General features: G+C 40.1%; 2 protein-coding genes across 7 annotated transcripts in view; one reads left to right on the top strand and one right to left on the bottom strand.

The window, feature by feature from the left end:
- The window catches only part of CRBN (cereblon), a 405,802-nt gene extending 397,079 nt beyond the window's left edge, over window positions 1–8,723 (top strand). For all 4 annotated transcript variants that reach the window (XM_055557499.1, XM_055557498.1, XM_055557500.1 and 1 more), the window contains 6 exons: window positions 2,658–2,720; window positions 3,656–3,740; window positions 4,367–4,482; window positions 4,794–4,858; window positions 5,732–5,863; window positions 7,340–8,723. In XM_055557499.1, coding sequence (XP_055413474.1) covers window positions 2,658–2,720; window positions 3,656–3,740; window positions 4,367–4,482; window positions 4,794–4,858; window positions 5,732–5,863; window positions 7,340–7,520 — 642 coding nt within the window. In that variant the 3' untranslated portion in view covers window positions 7,521–8,723. The remainder of the gene's footprint in view (window positions 1–2,657; window positions 2,721–3,655; window positions 3,741–4,366; window positions 4,483–4,793; window positions 4,859–5,731; window positions 5,864–7,339) is intronic.
- A 1,021-nt stretch (window positions 8,724–9,744) lies between these two features.
- Window positions 9,745–19,040, bottom strand: part of TRNT1 (tRNA nucleotidyl transferase 1) — a 95,949-nt gene continuing 86,653 nt past the window's right edge. For all 3 annotated transcript variants that reach the window (XM_055557504.1, XM_055557501.1, XM_055557502.1), the window contains exons 5-8: window positions 14,849–14,975; window positions 11,443–11,636; window positions 10,604–10,857; window positions 9,745–10,415 (exon numbers count right to left, since the gene is read on the bottom strand). In XM_055557504.1, coding sequence (XP_055413479.1) covers window positions 10,167–10,415; window positions 10,604–10,857; window positions 11,443–11,636; window positions 14,849–14,975 — 824 coding nt within the window. In that variant the 3' untranslated portion in view covers window positions 9,745–10,166. The remainder of the gene's footprint in view (window positions 10,416–10,603; window positions 10,858–11,442; window positions 11,637–14,848; window positions 14,976–19,040) is intronic.

Below are 19,040 nucleotides of genomic sequence, written 5' to 3' on the forward strand. Positions count from 1 at the left end.
AGTCCTCCTGAAGTGTATTCAGTTGACCTTGAAACTGTGTACATAACCTCTCAACATTTGCCATTGAAAACAAAACAGTTGAAATGATGAAAGTATTTATGCTTCGGTTCTCTTCCATTCTGACAAGGGAACACTGTCCCTAAGGATTGAGAAGTTAGGCCAGTATAATCAGGCAGTGCTCTTCCAAACCCACTTATATTTGGAAACCTTTCTCATTCAGTGATTTGATCTTTAAACTCTGTTTCTTTATTCCCTCTTCTCACAGTGTCTTTTTCTTTTCACTGTTTACTATAGCGAAATTCTCTCAAAATGAGGAAAGTGTTGTTTCAACCTACTTAGAATACAGTGTATATGTTTCTAAGGACACTGCCTTCTTGCCCACACTGTTTGCTCATTTATAAAGCCCTTGCACGTTCATGAGAAAAGAAGTACGAAGTACAAAAAAGTAAATGTGGAAACGAGATAAGAAAGTGGCTGAAGCTCAGCTTTCTGGTCTCCGCTAAATTCATAAGCTCCTGCTTCTCATATGGAGCAGGGAAGAACTGAGTGTAACTCAAGGGCGGGACCCACAAACAGCAGCTCACAGGTTAGCTTCTCAGTCTTCTTCCAGAGTTTGTGTAAAACACAGATAAATATTCTTCTTTCCTGTTTCGTATGTAGGAGGATCCATGCTGTCCTGCACCTTGTTTTAAGAGTGCAGGAGATTCTTCTGTCTCTAGTTTTCAGAGCAGTTCTTATTTTGAAAGCTGCACAGTATTCTCTGTATTAATGACGGACCTGGACTTAGTTATGTATGACCTTTCATATAGGTCAGTATTTGAGAAGTGAGATTACTGGATGTCAGGGCAACTGCATTTGTAATGTTGACATGTATTTTCAAAGTTTCTTACTTGAGATTGTTCCAGTCTGTACTCAGGTGTTGCACTAAGGCTGTACAGTATCCAGCTTAATTTTTGCTAATCTGGTTAAGTGAAATATAGGAGCTTGTTGAAGGTTTAACTTGAATTTCTCTGAATGTGAATGACGTGTGATGTTTTGTGTTTAAGAGCATGTCTTATTTCCTTTAATTCGAATTGTCTCCACCCGCACTCTGTTTATTGCTAGTTCTTTACACACTTATCTGTGTGTAAAGGAAGCTTATCCCTTTATCTGCAGTTAGTTTCAAACATTTTCGTTTGTCATATTTGTCTTTTAACTGTATTTTGGTGGTTATATAGTTGAATTTTTTTTTAATACTTCTGTATTCTGAATCATAACTAGCGATACCTCCCTGTGTGAAGGAATCTTCATCAAAGAAACGTGTCGTCTTTTCCTTTTGACTTTATTTTTTCTTAATGACATCAGAGTGTAAGCGTCGATCCGTGTGTTTCTCTTGGTGTGACCCCAGCACCCATCCAGGTAGCTGCACATTGTCCTTCTGCCGTTTTCTGAAAGGTCCCCGTGTTCACTCAGCACACCTGTGCTGCCTTATAGCCCGGATTCATGTTTTTTACTTTTTCTTCTGCTCTGTGATCAGTCTGTTTATGCCCCACCAGGCTGCTGTTATGTAACTGTTGACAGTTTGTAATTTTGTAAGTAAAAATATGACCACTAACCCCATCACAGCTTTTCTCTTTTCAAGATTTGTGTGGCTACTATTGCTTATTACCTTATCCGTGGGAACATTAGAGTCTGTTTTTGTCTTGTTCCAGAGTAAATAATAAGAGTAGCAGTAAGAGCAGTAGTATTTATGTACGAAAGAGACGTCTTGAAATGGTAGGCTGTGTGTCGTGTAGGCAGAGACCTCCTCGAGCAGAGGAATGGTTTCCCAGCATACACTGTAAGCTTGTGGTTGTGTATCTTCCATTAGGAGCTCACAAGCCTCAGAATCTAGAAAAAGCTCACCATTCCATTCCAGTTCTTACAAGCAAGTAGGATTTGATAAATGAGGAAACAAAAAGTTGCAGTGTTTCGATGACTTGGGTAAGTAATTTTCATCGTTTACACTGCTGACTGGGCTGGGCCTAACGCAGCAAGCGACTCGCGTGGCCACCAAGCCGCCCTCTGGTCTTGCAGGCGCAGCGCCCCTTCCCCACCGTTGTGTGCCGCCCTGTCAGTGAGCGGCTTCTGTACGGTAAACATGTCTGTAGATGTGCAGGCTTTGTTCTGTGTATAGAGAAGTGTGATCATTCTTCATATTCTGTGCTTCTTTGGGTCAGGGGTAGCACCTCTCTAGTGTAAGTGTATCCCACTGAACTGCTGTTGATAGCTGCCTGGGCTGTTTCCACCTGTTGCTCTTCCCAGCGCTGCTGCAGTGCGTCTTTGTTCCGTGTAACACTTCTCTTTCCCGATTTTCTTGGTTGCTTTTACACATCTGTTCTTTCAGATGAACTTTAAACTGCTTCTGAATTCCAATTCATTGGTATCACGTTGAATATATACTCTGAGGACTAATATCTTACTTATTGAGTCTTGCCATCAGTTACTGAAGTTTTACAGGAATTAAGTAAAAACATCTTTGTCAAATATAGTCATCTCTTATGGGATTCTCTGCAAACTTTTTCATCTTTTTTGAAATTAGAATGTCTTTGTGGGCCAAGATCAGTTTTTAAATGTGGTTCCTTCTACCCTAAGATCTTGATTCTGTGGTGTTTAAGTGACTTTTGTTTTCTTTTCAGAGAAAGTTTCATTGTGCAAATTTGACTTCCTGGCCTCGCTGGCTGTATTCCTTATATGATGCTGTAAGTAACTTACATTGAAAGTTTTGCTTCCAGGGGAAGCCATGTTATGAGGCTCATTAGATGAAACAAGTGCCATTTTATTTTTGGAACTAGTGCCATTCACTCAAGGGGAAAAGGCAGCAGTCATACTGCCAGACAGACCTGACTTCTAACGTATAGACCTTTAGTTTTCTGTCCATGGACAGTGGCTTCTGACTTCAGGACAAGATGCTGTGGCAGCTTTGGGGGTATTAAGCAGTTAAAATTTTGTTGTCAAGTTATAGTTAGATTTAGAAAAATACAGAACCCTTAACAGTGTTTTAGTTCTCTTATAAACAGGTATGTCCACTTCTATTTACTGCTTTTAGTGTACTAATTGATGTATACAATAGTGCTTTTGCAGTTCAAACTTTTTATATTAGGCATCATGACAGCTTGAAAAATTCAGTAAGATACTGTCGGGATAGTTCACAGAATGTAGGAGCTGGAGCTCTGGGCTTACTGAACTGGTAGGTTGTGAGCGCTTAGCACACGGGCAGCACCAAAGGAAACGGTTCACTCTGCTCTTCAGCAGCTTAAGAGGCATTACAAGTACATAATAGACCAGAGTATTTTTTACATCCACTTGCGAAAAGATAGTGAGCACTCTGATGTGGTAAACAGGCACCAGGTGAGGTGTGCAGGTAGCAGCTGCTAGTGCAACTTTTTCCTGGAGAGGAAGGAGAGAGGCCCTTGAGAAGCCAGACCCAGGGGAGAGAGGCTGGAAAGCCAGCCTTGTGCTGGGCTAAGCAGGGGGTGCAATCATTTCTGTGTAAGAAAACAGACGCGTATATACTGGAACTTCACTAGATAGTAACTACTTACATTGCTACTAATATGTTAGATTTATTGAGTTGAAAAGCTGACAGTGAAGTGTAGAAAGTGTGTGACCCTTACTATGGCTCGTTTCAAACAAGGAAACCTTAATGGATAGAATCAAGAAACAGCTACGCGAATGGGATGAAAATCTCAAAGAAGATTCTCTTCCTTCAAATCCAATAGGTATGAAAAATCAGCTTTCTTCCTGTGATGTTTTACTAAAATTGTTTTGTAAGTTTTCTGTTTAGTGAAACAAAAACTGTTTTTATTATCCTGAAAAAGCATTTGTTTTCATGAATTACAGAAAAAACAAATGAGTATTTTTTAGTTAATTGTAACAAGGGTCTTAAATTCTGAGCATTCCTATTTTAGGCATAAAAGGCTCGGGTTGCAGTAAATAGCTTGCATCCAGAAGTGCTATCTGGGTATAAAGACTCCTTTCCTTGGTCTTCAGGGTGCCTTTAAAGGTGACCTTAGTTCCAAGACTTACTGTTGTGTTTACATAACTGTCAATTAGGTACAATTTAACTATTTTTCTAGTCTCTTAGTAAGTAAGTGACTTTTAATAACATGGGTTTGATTTCATGTATAAGACATTTACAAAAACAAGTACGGGAAAAGAAGTTACATCCTTAAGAAATATATATATACACACACTTGAGAGCTGATACATGTTAGTATTGTTTATAACTGTGTGAAGTGTGTTCTCTGGGAAGGGTTTATTTGAAAAGGATGTTACGGCATTCATTCATAAGTTATGTGATACGTATCTGCTTCATAAGTTTGAAAAAACCTATCCTGTCTCTAAGATTTTTCTTACAGAGTAGCTGCTTGTCTTCCTATTGATGATGTATTACGAATTCAGCTCCTTAAAATCGGTAGTGCAATCCAACGACTTCGCTGTGAACTAGACATTATGAATAAAGTGAGTAATGAACGTCTGTTGGTCTGGGGTTGGGGGAGTTGCATTGTTGGGACCAACAAGGCTGTCTGTAGGGTGTCGAGTCATGTAGTCATGGAAATAGAACTAATTGTGGTTTGCATTAAAAAGGATTATTTAAACATTTCATTTGAGATCATAAGAGAGAAAAATTGTTTTGCATTCCTCTATGTATCCTAGAGGGTCATTAGTTTAGTGAATATGTCAGCTTGTGTCTTCCTTGTTCCATCTTTAAAATTATAGTTAATCAACACTTTGGAGCATTTCCCCCACTAATTTTCTCTTAAATATTTTAGTGTACGTCACTTTGCTGTAAACAATGTCAAGAAACAGAAATAACAACCAAAAATGAAATATTCAGGTGAGCTCTTTATTACATTTTTAGTACACATCTGAGTACATTTTCCCAACTGCCCTAACAGAACAACAGCCAAGACTGTATTTCTGTTTTCCGTATTTTTCCCTCCATTAAATTACAAATACTCAGCAAATGAAATACGGGCTCTTGCCTGGGTGCCAGAACAGCAGTGGTTGTGGACGGGATTATTCACAGCAATGAGCGAGCCTGGGGAAGGAAAACCTCCCCAGCACCCCAACCTTGTTAAAAATCGATCAACTTTATCTTTCTCAGTACCTACAGGGTTCTATGCACTACTTCACTCAGATATCAGTTTCACCACGTAGGGTCAGAGTTTCGCAGGACATGCTTCTGGACAGGTACTGATGCTGTGTGATACACAGTACTGTTTGCACAGTACTCAGATGCCCAAGAACGACCACATGGAACCTTTTATTGGACTTCCCCTCTCACCCTTTTTGGGCAGCTTGAGCTCCCTGTATATTACAGTGTGTATCTTGAAGAAGATTAAAAAAACCAGTCCTACTTTTCCTTTTTGTCATCAGGAAAACCAGTGAAAGTCACTCAATTGTGTCCGACTCTTTGCGGCCCCGTGGACTATACATATACGGTCCATGGGATTCTCCAGGCCAGAATAGTGGAGTGGGTAGCCTTTCCCTTCTCCAGGGGATCTTCCCAACCCAGGGAGAGAACACAGGTCTCCCGCATTGCCGGCGGGTTCTTTACCAGCTGAGCCACAAGGGAAAACATACACCAAATAAAATTGGGCTGCCAGCCTCTGGTTAGTTTTAACTGCACTATATAGCTCTTTCATCCCGTTTCTCGGTGAACTTTGTTGGATTTCCCCATCTTGACTCCGCTGACTCTCTGTTCTAGTTTGTCTTTATGTGGGCCGATGGCAGCGTATGTGAACCCTCACGGGTACGTGCACGAGACGCTTACCGTGTACAAGGCCTGCAACTTGAACCTGATCGGCCGGCCTTCTACAGACCACAGCTGGTTTCCTGGGTAATGCAGTGGCGTCCCCTTTTGGGTTTGTGTGTGTGCCTTAATTGAGCAGTAAAGCTCAAAAGAGTATTAAGGAGAGTTGCTAGAATTTATCATCAGAAATAGGCAATGAAATAAATAGCTATTTAAATGTTCATTTCACGAGTGGCTAGAAAAAGTTACTCTTGCACAGTCTCATTGAATGTAGTCAGGTGGCTGCTGCAGTTCTTAAATCAACTGTACCGTTGATCCACACCCCTTCAGAATGAGCTGACAGGAAAGTGAAATATCAACTGTTTCATGAACCAGTAAAACTAGACCCCTTGAACAGCATGGTTTTGAACCGCTCATTTCCGCTTTCCTCTTAGGTGCAGGGATGTTTCAGTAGTAAAATACTACAATACCGGCTGCATCTGTGTTGGCTGAATTGTTAGATGCAGAGATGAATTGCAGATACAAGGACCAACTATAAAAAATAGGTGGATTACCCCTTGTGTTGGTCAAGGGTCCACTGTATATCTGTATTTTATAATTTGTAAAATTAGCGACTGTTACCCAAGCAGTGATAGACACAAAACCTGCAGAATCCAGCTTTTCTTCAAGTTTGTAGGCTTTGGTTTTTTAGGCTTAGCCTATTGACCTTCAAAGTATGACTGTGGGACCTACGACACTACCTGAGAACTTGTGGGATCCCTGCAGCCAATAACGCTGGCTCAGCCTTTTTATTTTGAAAGAGGCAAGCTGAGCAGGGCTTAGTGGCTGTATTTGTTATTCTGGACCTAGAACCATACCATTTGGACTGGCCAATCTTACGTGATAGCATTCTTAAGGACTAACAGTAGAATTAACTGGTTAATAGAAATAGTAAATATGGATCCCTGAAAAAAGTTTCATTACATGGTTTGGGTGACTTCTGGTTTGTTTGTTTGGGATTTTTTTCCCTCTAATGCCAGGGCTTATATTTTTATTAAATTATGTGGCAAAACCATTCTTCTTTTAGAAAAGCAGTTATTAAATCTTAACGTGAGAGAAACACTTAACCTCTTCCATCCCCAGTTTTAACTCAGAGAAGAAGTGTGTATTTCTACATGTGATTGTTATTTCCTAACTTGACTTCAATGCAAAACAACTAAGAAAATGCTGCTACGATTTACAATGTGTTCCTGGCAACCAGCAGTTTGTATAAAGAAACCTATATTATTAATAAGATAGTTTTCTTCTTCTTTGGCATTGGAGAAAAAAATTTAAGCATGGCTTAAGAGCACAATCAAGTAACTTTATAAAGACTGATGCATTACCATGATGATACAAATTAGAAAATCTTTTTTGTGAGGTCTGTTTCAGGGAACTTGTATAAATCAAAGCTCTGAGTTTTCTCTTCCCCATCCTTAGAACTTGGCTACTAAAAGATGTGTCTTTCTAACAGGTGTCTGAGGTGATAGGCTGGGATACAGAGATGCATTTCCTGAGCTGATTTACCTTTCCTTAATCTCGTAGGTATGCCTGGACTATTGCCCAGTGCAGGATCTGTGCCAGCCATATTGGATGGAAATTTACAGCCACCAAAAAAGACATGTCACCTCAAAAATTCTGGGGTTTGACTCGATCCGCTCTGTTGCCCACCATCCCGGATACGGAAGATGACATGAGCCCTGACAAAGTAATACTCTGCTTATAAATGAATACGGTAGGGATAAGGTTACTTAACACATTGGCATTCTAACACCAGATCTGCTTTGGAAATTACTGCGTTTGATGCATACCTAAGTAAAAGCAACATTACATGGAAGGTTGCAGTTTCTTAGTCGAACAACAGGATTTCAAGATTTAAACTAAGATGTTCTATTGAAGAGGATGAGAAGCAGTCTAGAATACTTGGTTTTCAGGAATACCTACTTTAGGAGCTTGGTGCTGTTGTCCTGTGGACTCTTGATATGCCTGGTAGTGTTATCACTGAGCAGACATGAAGACATCTGTGAAACTGGTGAGCATGCTTTCTGCATAAAACAAATCTGAAATTCCTATCAATTGCTGTAATTAACGCAGTTCATCATTTATTTGATCCTGATACATGGAACAGAATGGCGTGTTTGCATCAGTGCTCCAAAGGGCAGACGTTCCAGAAGGGAGGGTGCCAAGCTCTAGTACTGTTCCTTTTTGAAAGAGGCGAGGAAATGTGTAAATGTTAAAAGGGCTGTGTTCCTTTAGTTTCTGAGATACTGATTTGTAAATTTTGAAAATAAAGAGTTATAATATGCAGTTTGAGCCCCCAAATAAAAGTTTTCCTAACATGTTTGTTAGTGAATAGTAGTATCTGGTGTATTTGCTCAGTGTTTGGTTATTCTGTTTCAAAGTTGAATCTGAACTTAAGACTCTCTGGAGCACGGATGCTAAAACACGTTTTCCTTCCTACAGGCTGGAGGCGATGATGTATTTCATAGGCTATATTGTTCAATGTAAAGTGAGAAACTCTGTGAGGAAACTATAAAAGCAAAGCTAAACATGTTTGTTTAAATAATGTAAAATATCTACTTGGATGCAGATACTTTAGGTGTAAGAAATAATTTTTAAGATAAAGTTCTAGACAGACAGATTTGCCACCTACCTCTTTGCTTACACATTCAAGGGGTTTATTGGCTCCTTTCACATCGGTGTCATTTTGATACTCCTCCACTGCTTTACATAATTCACTGGGAAAGTTCAGCTAATTAGGTACAATGTATGTGGCCAAAACGGACTGTTAAAATTTCTTACATTTTAATTTACCAATATTTTATTTTTCCAAAAATGCAATGGTTTTGACTGCCTAGACTAGAAACCTAAATTGAGTATCATGTTGCATATTTATGTAAAAAGAGTAAACGAAAACCCACTTTAAGAATGCTGTTGATTCTTTAATATGCCTTTCTTTACCTTTTTACAACCAACAACCTTGGGTTTTTATGAATTTACTGTTACTACCTTACTGTTTGTTCATGTAGTCTTACACTGAACCAAAACTTCCACAGTGTTTTTTTCGGTAGCACAGCACCTCTCTACGTCCAGTCCAGCTGTAGTAAGGAAACACTGCTTTTACATTTACCCCTGGAAGAGTGTAAGCTCAGAATGTTCTGTACTGTTTACTGACTCCTGCAGATAAAAGATTCTGGTATATAAAATATGCATATAATACTAATCTGAGGTCTTTTAACCTGACAAAACCAGACCTCTACTAGCTCAATCTGCATATGTCCTATATAGAACAGTAGGAATTGTAAAATGTTGCACCAATACCTATCTTACTAGTACTTATATATCTTAAGCGTTACTTCATAAGCATTCAGTTACTGATCTGTGTGCAGGTGTTTCTGAGGCTCCCTTTCTCGCAGCATAAGCCCCCGTTACACTGAGTGTGTGTCACACTTCCTCTTATCTGGGTTTTAACAGAAATGCGCTTTTTTGTGTTATCAAGTCTAAAAGTGCTACTTGTCCAAAGCACACACAGATGCTCTGACTGGCTTCACAGAAAGGAAGGTGAATTATTAAATGTCAGTACAGCAGCCGAAATAAACACTACTTCGTGCTGTTTACCTCTTAACCTACTGAAAGCACATAGGCGCAGATCTTGACGTTGGCCGGGCCTTTTTTTTTTTTTACTTTAAAGCGACAGGAGTGCTGTCACTAAGTATATTATAATGTCAGATACCACATTCATCTCCCAGTATCAAAGGAAATGTTTATTAAAATAAGCTAAGCTTTCTCAGCTTACCAGGAAGTTAGGGAAATTTCATTTTGACAGAGAAAACTATCAATTATGCCCTAAACTACGCTCCCTACAAACGTCCTGGGTATACGAATGCCAGCCACTTGGGACACATCTAGTGTTCAATTGTATATGTTATATTTTATGCAGATTTGTCAGCTGTATTCAAACACAAGTTTATTCTGGAATTCAGAAAAAAACTGACACCATAGACAATTGTTGTACAAAATTAACCCAGTTAGTTCAATTGCAAATACAAAGAAACATGTTTTTCAAGACACTTGGCACTTCTTAGGAACAATCTCAGCACTGCCACATGCAACAAAACCAACCAAAAATCCTCCTTAAAAAGCCTAGACAGATTGAGAGGCGCCAACTCTGCTTTCCTCAGTAGGAACTATTCCAAGAGAATTACAAGCTTCAGTGACAACAAATCAGATTAAGAGGACGTAGACTTGACTTTAGTGCCTGAAATACATTCTGCTATATATTCAAGTCGCTTAAATCTCACTAAGAGGGAGGGGAAAGAAAACTAGTCTTACCAAAAATGTTCTGCTTTTTAGTAGTCAGCTCTCATCAACTTTAGGTCTTCTTTATGTAACTCAGTAGTTCATCTTTTTCCAGTTGGTAACCACTTTTCTTCCACTGTTCTCGCAACTGCTGTAAGAGCACCCCAATTTCTTTTCCGGAAGAAATGCCCACTTTCCTGATGTCATGGCCACTTACAGGAAACGGGGGAATGGACCACTGCTGCATCTGCTTCAGAAGACCATGCTCGCCTTGGTACTTGAGAAGCTCACACACACGAGCAGTCGCATCAGCTTCTCTAGACTGAGGGCCAAAACCAAACATCACCACACTTGCAATGATCTTATGCTGACATTTAAATAAATGCAATGTGCAAATTTTCATTTAAAATAAAGGAAATTCACGTAATACACTGTGGGTCCTAGTATTAATGAATTGGTTGCAGTTAGTGGAGATGATCTATACTCTGACCAAGCTGTGAAAATACTTACGTCTATGATGAAGTCTTGATAGGGTTTCAGTGGTTCTGAACTATCTACTGCCTTAATTAAATCTTTCCTATTTTTAACAATAAATAAACCAAGATTCTTCTCTTCTTTTGAAATCTTCAACCTCAGATCCAATTTCGTGACATCATCCTGTACTTTGAACAGTGAGGTCAAGAGAGTCATTGGCTTTGGTGAGAAACCTTCCACATTTTTACTGACTTTGTTAAATTCTTCTAAACTTGCATTAGCAGGTAAGCCTGTAGGGACAAAAGCATTTTCCACCCATTTTTAGATACATTTTAAAAGCTCCCATCTTAAGCACACTGTGTTCTCATATTCAGAAATGTCCTGGTACCAGGATGCACTGCTGGTCTTACAGGTGAACCACTGCCCACCACTGCTGTCCCCTCCCACATCTCAAACCAGCACTGGGGCTCTGAATGTTATTCTGACACCTACTGAACTGTCTGTGTAAGGCCCGCCTTCTCCATGCTCTGCATGTGTTAACTCCCTGAAGCTCTCAGCTCTTCCATTAGACAGCTGCTATTATTTGCAGACAGGAAATAACCCAAGTTACAAAGCTGATAGTGGTGAAGCTGCACTCAAAGCCACGATGGACCGACTCCAGAGGCCCCTTTGTCCGCCCTCACATGCTGCCCTTGTGCTGTCCCCTGCCTGGAAAAACTCCTCCTCCTGGCCACTCCTGGCTCAGAGCCTACTATATTTTAAAGTACTCCATTTTTCCTTTTGGAATTAACTAAATTAACTTTTTTTCCTTACGAAATTTTAAACGAGATATGTTTCATTGCCAAAAATGCAAACGTTTTACAAGTTGGACTCACCTATGTAAGGAGCCACATCGAGTTCATAGATGAGATGAATCAGATGGTTCACGTGGTTACCAGTAAGTATTTTTTTCAGTTCCACCCAGATCCGCTCTCCTGATACTCCTGCCAAGCCTTTTGCATTTTCTGCAATTGCTTCCAAAGTCTCAGGATCATGGTCACCAGGTGTGTCAACAATTTTCCCGTAAAACCTACAAAGTAAACATGTCCAGAAGCACTGCCTTTATGCTGGCATTTCACCAGAAAACCGCAGTCTTCATTTTCCTGATGCTACTAGTGAGGTCTAGGAGGGACCTTAGAAATCATCTGCTCATCTACCTTCTCTTTTTTTCTCAGCTCAGAAAACCCGAGCTCCAAAAAGTGTAAGTTTGGGTGGCTTTAATGAAGGTCTATTGATTGGTACTGACAGTGGACGCATAAACCAGAGCAGTCTTGGGCAGGCTCTAAAACAGGTCCAAGATATCGTCATGGAATAGTCTTGCTTCCTCAAAGGTTGCCTGTCTACACATCAATGCTTTCAATTAAGAGTTTCACATGAAACACATCTCATGGCAGATATGGGAGTGTATTTCATGGACTCTTGGAAGCATTAAAGTATATCTGCTTTTACCACTCATTTCTTCACAATGCATTGCTCAGTTCAGTCGCTCAGTCGTGTCCAACTCTTTGCGACCCCATGAATCGCAGCACGCCAGGCCTCCCTGTCCATCACCAACTCCCGGAGTTCACCCAGACTCACGTCCATCGAGTCAGTGATGCCATCCAGCCATCTCATCCTCTGTCATCCCCTTCGCCTCCTGCCCCCAATCCCTCCCAGCATCAGAGTCTTTTCCAATGAGTCAACTCTGCATGAGGTAGCCAAAGTACTGGAGTTTCACCTTCAGCATCATTCCCTCCAAAGAAATCCCAGGGCTGATCTCCTTCAGAATGGACTGGTTGGATCTCCTTGCAGTCCAAGGGACTCTCAAGAGTCTTCTCCAACACCACAGTTCAAAAGCATCAATTCTTCGGGACTCAGCCTTCTTCACAGTCCAACTCTCACATCCATACATGACCACAGGAAAAAACATAGCCTTGACTAGACAAACCTTTGTTGGCCAAGTAATGTCTCTGCTTTTCAATATGTTATCTAGGTTGGTCATAACTTTCCTTCCAAGGAGTAAGCGTCTTTTAATTTCATGGCTGCAGTCACCATCTGCAGTGATTTTGGAGCCCAAAAACAAAGTCTGACACTGTTTCCACTGTTTCCCCATCTATTTCCCAGGAAGTGATGGGACTGGATGCCATGATCTTCGTTTTCTGAATGTTGAGCTTTAAGCCAACTTTTTCACTCTCCTCTTTCACTTTCATCAAGAGGCTTTTGAGTTCCTTTTCACTTTCTGGCATAAGGGTGGTGTCATCTGCATATCTGAGGTTATTGATATTTCTCCCGGCAATCCTGATTCCAGCTTGTGTTTCTTCCAGTCCAGCGTTTCTCATGGTGTACTCTGCATATAAGTTAAATAAGCAGGGTGACAGTATACAGCCTTGACATACTCCTTTTCCTATTTGGAACCAGTCTGTTGTTCCATGTCCAGTTCTAACTGTTGCTTCCTGACCTGCATACACATTTCTCAAGAGGCAGGTCAGGTGGTCTGGTATTCCCATCTCTTTCAGAATTTTCCACAGTTCGTTGTGATCCACACAGTCAAAGGCTTTGGCATAGTCAGTAAAGCAGAAATAGATGTTTTTCTGGAACTCTCTTGCTTTTTCCATGATCCAGCAGATGTTGGCAATTTGATCTCTGGTTCCTCTGCCTTTTCTAAAACCAGCTTGAACATCAGGAAGTTCACAGTTCACATATTGCTGAAGCCTGGCTTGGAGAATTTTGAGCATTACTTTACTAGCATGTGAGATGAGTGCAATTGTGCAGTAGTCTGAGCATTCTTTGGCATTGCCTTTCTTTGGGATTGGAATGAAAACTGACCTTTTCCAGTCCTGTGGCCACTGCTGAGTTTTGCAACTTTGCTGGCATATTAAGTGCAGCACTTTCATAGCATCATCCTTCAGGATTTGAAATAACTCAACTGGAATTCCATCACCTCCACTGGCTTTGTTCCTAATGATGCTTTCTAAGGCCCACTTGACTTCACATTCCAGGATGTCTGGCTCTAGGTGAGTGATCACACCATCGTGATTATCTTGGTCATGAAGATCTTTTTTGAACAGTTCTTCTGTGTATTCTTGCCACCTCTTCTTAATATCTTCTGCTTCTGTTAGGTCCATACCATTTCTGTCCTTTATCAAGCCCATCTTTGCATGAAATGTTCCCTTGGTATCTCTAATTTTCTTGAAGAGATCTCTAGTCTTTCCCATTCTGTTGTTTTCCCCTATTTCTTTGCATTGATCGCTGAGGAAGGCTTTCTTATCTCTTCTTGCTATTCTTTGGAACTCTGCATTCAGATGTTTGTATCTTTCCTTTTCTCCTTTGCTTTTCGCTTCTCTTCTTTTCACAGCTATTTGTAAGGCCTTCCCAGACAGCCATTTTGCTGTTTTTGCATTTGTTTTCCATGGGAATGGTCTTGATCCCTGTCTCCTGTACAATGTCACGAACCTCATTCCATAGCTCATCAGGCACTCTTATCTATCAGATCTAGGCCCTTAAATCTATTTCTCACTTCCACTGTATAATCATAAGGGATTTGATTTAGGTCATACCTGAATGGTCTAGTGGTTTTCCCTACTTTCTTCAATTTCAGTCTGAATTTGGTAATAATGTATTGCTATAGTGATCTAATTAAATGACTGTACCTTAGTCTATGTCCTGTGATTTGTAAAGAGAGACTGTTTGCAAACACTGAAGTCTAAAGGAATAGCAGCTATTGACAAAATGTAAAGTCTGTCAAAGAATATTCTGAGCATGATCCCAAGCTGTAAAAAATTAACTATTAATAGATACAAATTAGCCAGTTACAATAGTTTGAGTGTTATAGTTCAGCATTGAAGACTGCTACCCACGAAACCATCCAGGTGCATTACACACCTTCCAGATTCATCTAACACATTTCCCATGACCACCTAGAACTGTAAGCCACGTGCAGGCACACTGCCACTCGTTACTCCAGATTCAAAGCACCTAGGACAGTAAAAAGCACTCAAATACCCGTGTGATGAACGACTGGTGCAGAAAATAAAAGACTTAAAACTGCATTAAAGATCACCACAGAAAGGACTGAATAAATGATCTAGAGAATGCAAAGATGAGGTGTCTCAAAGTCACAGTATCCTGTCTCTTGGAGACAGAGATGTGAGGTGGCGCCACTGTGCACTAGGCTGCTGTGCATTTCCCATGACGAGAGAGAACTGCACTTTGGTAAAAATAATATTCAAAACTGTATTATTATAATTTATAAAAAGTCCTTACCTGAAATACCTTAAAATTCGAAGATAATCTTCTTGTATCCTCTGTTTAGCTTGTCCAACAAATCTAACTTTCTTATTTTTTAAATCTTCATAACCATTAAAGTAGTCAAATAAAGTACCATCAAAACCTAGTCATTAACAGAGGGAAGAAAAATCACTATTAGCAAATAAGAATTGGAAAACACTGGCTCATACATAATAATCATTCAGCCATTAAAAAAAAGAATGAAATCTTGCCATTTGCAACAACATGGATAGATCTTGACGACATTGTGCAAGTAAAAGAAGCCAGCCAGAGGAAGATAAATTATATGATTTCATTCTTATATAGAATCTTAAAAACAACAAGCTGATAGAGAACCAATTGGTGGTTGTCAGAGGCTAGGGTGGGTACAATGAGTGAACAGAGTCAAAAGGTACAAACTCCCAGCTATAGAATAGGTCCTGAGGAGGTCAAGTACACCATGGCAACTAGTTAACGTGTGTGTGTGTGTGTGTGTGTGTGTGTGTGTGTGTGTGTGTGTGCGCGCGCGCGCGCGCGCGCTCAGTTGTGTCTGACTCTGCAACCCCGAGACTGGCCATTACAGTTAACAATACTGTATTACACATTCGGAAGTTGATGAGACAGATTTTAAAAGTTCTCATCACAAGGGGAATAAAATTCTGTAAGTACATATGCTGTCAGATATTACTAGACTTTCTGTGGTGATCATTTCTTGATATATACAAACATCAAACATTGTATACTGAATCTAATGTAAGGCTGTGTATTGCATTACCTCAATTTAAAAAATTAAACAAAAAACTGGAAAACTTAAAATCTACAAAAAAGTATCACAAACAGTAAAAAATTAGGGAAAGAGATAGAGAGTGAAGTACTGATATGAGTAACATTCATCTGTATCCAGTACCAAATGGAACATACAATGGAATAAAAGGCTGCATTTACAATAGCAATAAAAAGACAACACACTAAATAAACAAGATGTATGCCAGTATGAAATGGGCAAAAACAATAAAACAAGCAATTTTCAAGTTAATAATGGAAAATAAACAAGAACACCCAAAATAACCTGGAAAGAAGAAATGATAGTTAAAACTATCTAGAAAAATGTAAAAACTGTAATAAACCATAGGGAAAAAATTTATAATCCTAACGTAGGGAAGACCTTTCAAAATATGATTACCAAAAGAAATGAAAACACAACACCAAAGCCTTCAAAGAAATTATTAGTAAATCCAACTACATGAAATACTAGATATTCATTCCTGGATAGCATGAAAATGACACAATATGAAATTGCATAAGGTAACATACTGGGGAAAACATTTAAAGTTAGTATCACAGAGACAAATGGCTTTCTATTATCTACAAAAACCTCCTAAATAAGAAAGACCATATACAGAAAAGTTAAGGGAAATGTTAAATTGGTACAGTCACTGTGGAGAACAGTATGGAGGTTCCTTAACAACTAAATACAGAACTCCCACGTATGCCCAGCACTCTCACTCCTGCAAATACCCGGGAAAAGTCATAGTGCAGAAGGACACACACAGCCGTGTTCCGGCGCCACTCCTAACAGTCGGGACACAGAAGCAACCTAAATGCCCGTCGACAGAGGAGCGGACACAGGTGATGTGATACATGCGTGCAATGGGTGTTACTCGGCCATAACAACAAAACCGGGCCATTGACAGAGATGGACCTGGAGACTATCATCCTGTATATTAACACGTATGTGGAATCTAAAAATGATATAGATGATCTTATCTGCAAGGCAGAGAGAGACCCAGAGGTAGAGAACAAAACACGGACAACAGGGGAAGGAAGGGGTGGGATGCACTAGGCGACTGAGATTCAAATACATACACTACTGGACACTGCAAAACAGAAAACTAGTGACATACTGTATACAGCTTGGGGAACGGTACTCCGTGCTCTGTGGTGACCTAAATGGGAAGGACATTCAAAAACGGTACAGCTGATTCACTCTGCTGCACAGTAGAAACTCACCACACTGTAGGTCAACTATACTCTAATAAAAATTTTTTAAAGAGGAAAAAAAGTGAACTAAAATATATATGACATATAAAAAGCTTTAAAAATGAAGATTTTCAACTTTAGTTGTAAGAAGTGGACATTTATGAGATAATCATTTTTCAGACCTCCATCAGCTCAGCAAGGACCTAAGTCCAATTACACGTTAGCCAGGGGACGGTGAAATCTGAAATCTGACCGGGACACTTCTCCGTGCAGCCTTCTGAACTTGGTGAATTTTGAACCATGTGAACCTAACATCTGTTCAATATGTTATACATATATTTCTAGCACAATATCCTCTCATGTTGAACAAAACAAAATAAAAAACTTAACGATTTTAATATAAGGCACATAAAACCTCAGGTATGTGTGAAGTGACCAAGTCCTCCCAGCTATCCCAGGACTTCCCTGATTTAAAAACTGAAAATCTCCTGTCTCGGGGATAGCTTAGTCCAGGCAAACTGAGACAGGTGGTCGCTCTGGGAACTAAGATGGAAAAACAGAAACACTTGGAGCAAAGACACAGATGCCAACAACCACCCAAATGGGGAGCTCCGTGGGCCTGAGACAGACCTCAGCACGTGGCATCACAGGAAGGCGGGAAAGGAAGAAAGTAACCACTCGTCATGATTATGGCAAATGCAGCCACACTCTAAGCTCAGGCTTAACTCCTGCCAAACTCTTCGTGGCATTTTGACACTTAGAGCCAATTTATAGGGCTCCAGATTCAGAAAGATACAACAGGAAATGACAACAAACAAAAACAATTAGACAATATGATTACAACGTACATGTGGTACACCCATCTTCTGTTACTCCTTTTACTGAACAGACAACTCCCTGGGGACTGTGGAAACCAGATCTTTTTCAGTAAAGGGAAGATCAAAATTTGCAGGAAAAAAACAGTGTTACAAAAGGGAAAATAAGAGTTTGAGAAACAAAGTGACCATCATCCCCAGAACTAGGAATGCTTTGTCTGATAAGATTTGAAAAAAGTCTGGATGGGAAAATGGGCTGAAGGTAAAGATTACTGAGTAGTATTTGTGTGTATTTTGTTTTGCTCTGAATATCCTTTGAAAAAATGATGAGTAGAAGTTAGAAATAAAGTTGAGGTGCTGAGCATAATGCAGTGGTTAAGGACCTAACCTCTGAAACCAGGCTGCTTAATACATTATTGACCAGGAAACTTTTGCAGACGCTAGCTATACATATTGCAACACTCTAGTCAATAACATTCAGGTAACGAAAGATGTATTAATATGTCTCTGGTCAATAAACTGTTAAGTTGGAATCCTGCTGCTGCTGCTAAGTCACTCAGTCGTGTCCAACTCTATGTGACCCCATAGACGGCAGCCCACGAGGCTCCCCCATCCCTGGGATTCTCCAGGCAAGAACACTGGAGTGGGTTGCCATGCCTTCTCCAATGCATGAAAGTGAAAAGTGAAAGTGAAGTCGCTCAGTCGTGTCCGACCCTCAGCGACCCCATGGATTGGAGCCTACCAGGCTCCTCCGTCCATGGGATTTTCCAGGCAGGAGTACTGGAGTGGGGTGCCATTGCCTTCTCCAAGTTGGAATCCTAATTCAGCAGTTTACTGGCTGCAGGACTTTGAGCAAATTTTCCTTAGTTACACACCAAGATCTGCCTCACAGGGTTGGTGGGAAGATTAAATTTCTGTGATGGGCTGAGAACGACGACTGTCACATTTTATAAGGGCTCAGCAAATGTCAGCAAACAGTAGCACTGATAAGAGCTTTTATTTTTATAAAACAGTATCTTGAAAAAAAATATTAGTTTCTCTTTTAGTTATATCTGGTTATGAGACATTAGTTATAAAGTTTTCATACACTGAACTAGTTGGAGCAGTTTAACGCTAAGTAAAAATGATATAAGGAGAAATTAACACCTGGAGTTCGACCCCATAATGGAGAGAAAACATGCCTCCAACTAGGCTCCCTTTGGTCATAAATCACCCAGGCTCTGGAAACCCAGGCTCCAATCAAAGCTCTCCGTGACTTGGGCTCAATTACTTAACATCTCTGAGTCTGTTTCCACATCTGTTGAATGAGTTTAATACCTACTTTATGGAGTTTTCCTGAGCATTAAATGAGCTGAAGTACATCAAGTGAGCACTGATGCACCTCAAGCCAGGGA

The sequence above is a fragment of the Bubalus kerabau genome, chromosome 20 (genome assembly GCF_029407905.1).
Source record: "Bubalus kerabau isolate K-KA32 ecotype Philippines breed swamp buffalo chromosome 20, PCC_UOA_SB_1v2, whole genome shotgun sequence".
Lineage (NCBI taxonomy): Eukaryota > Metazoa > Chordata > Mammalia > Artiodactyla > Bovidae > Bubalus > Bubalus kerabau.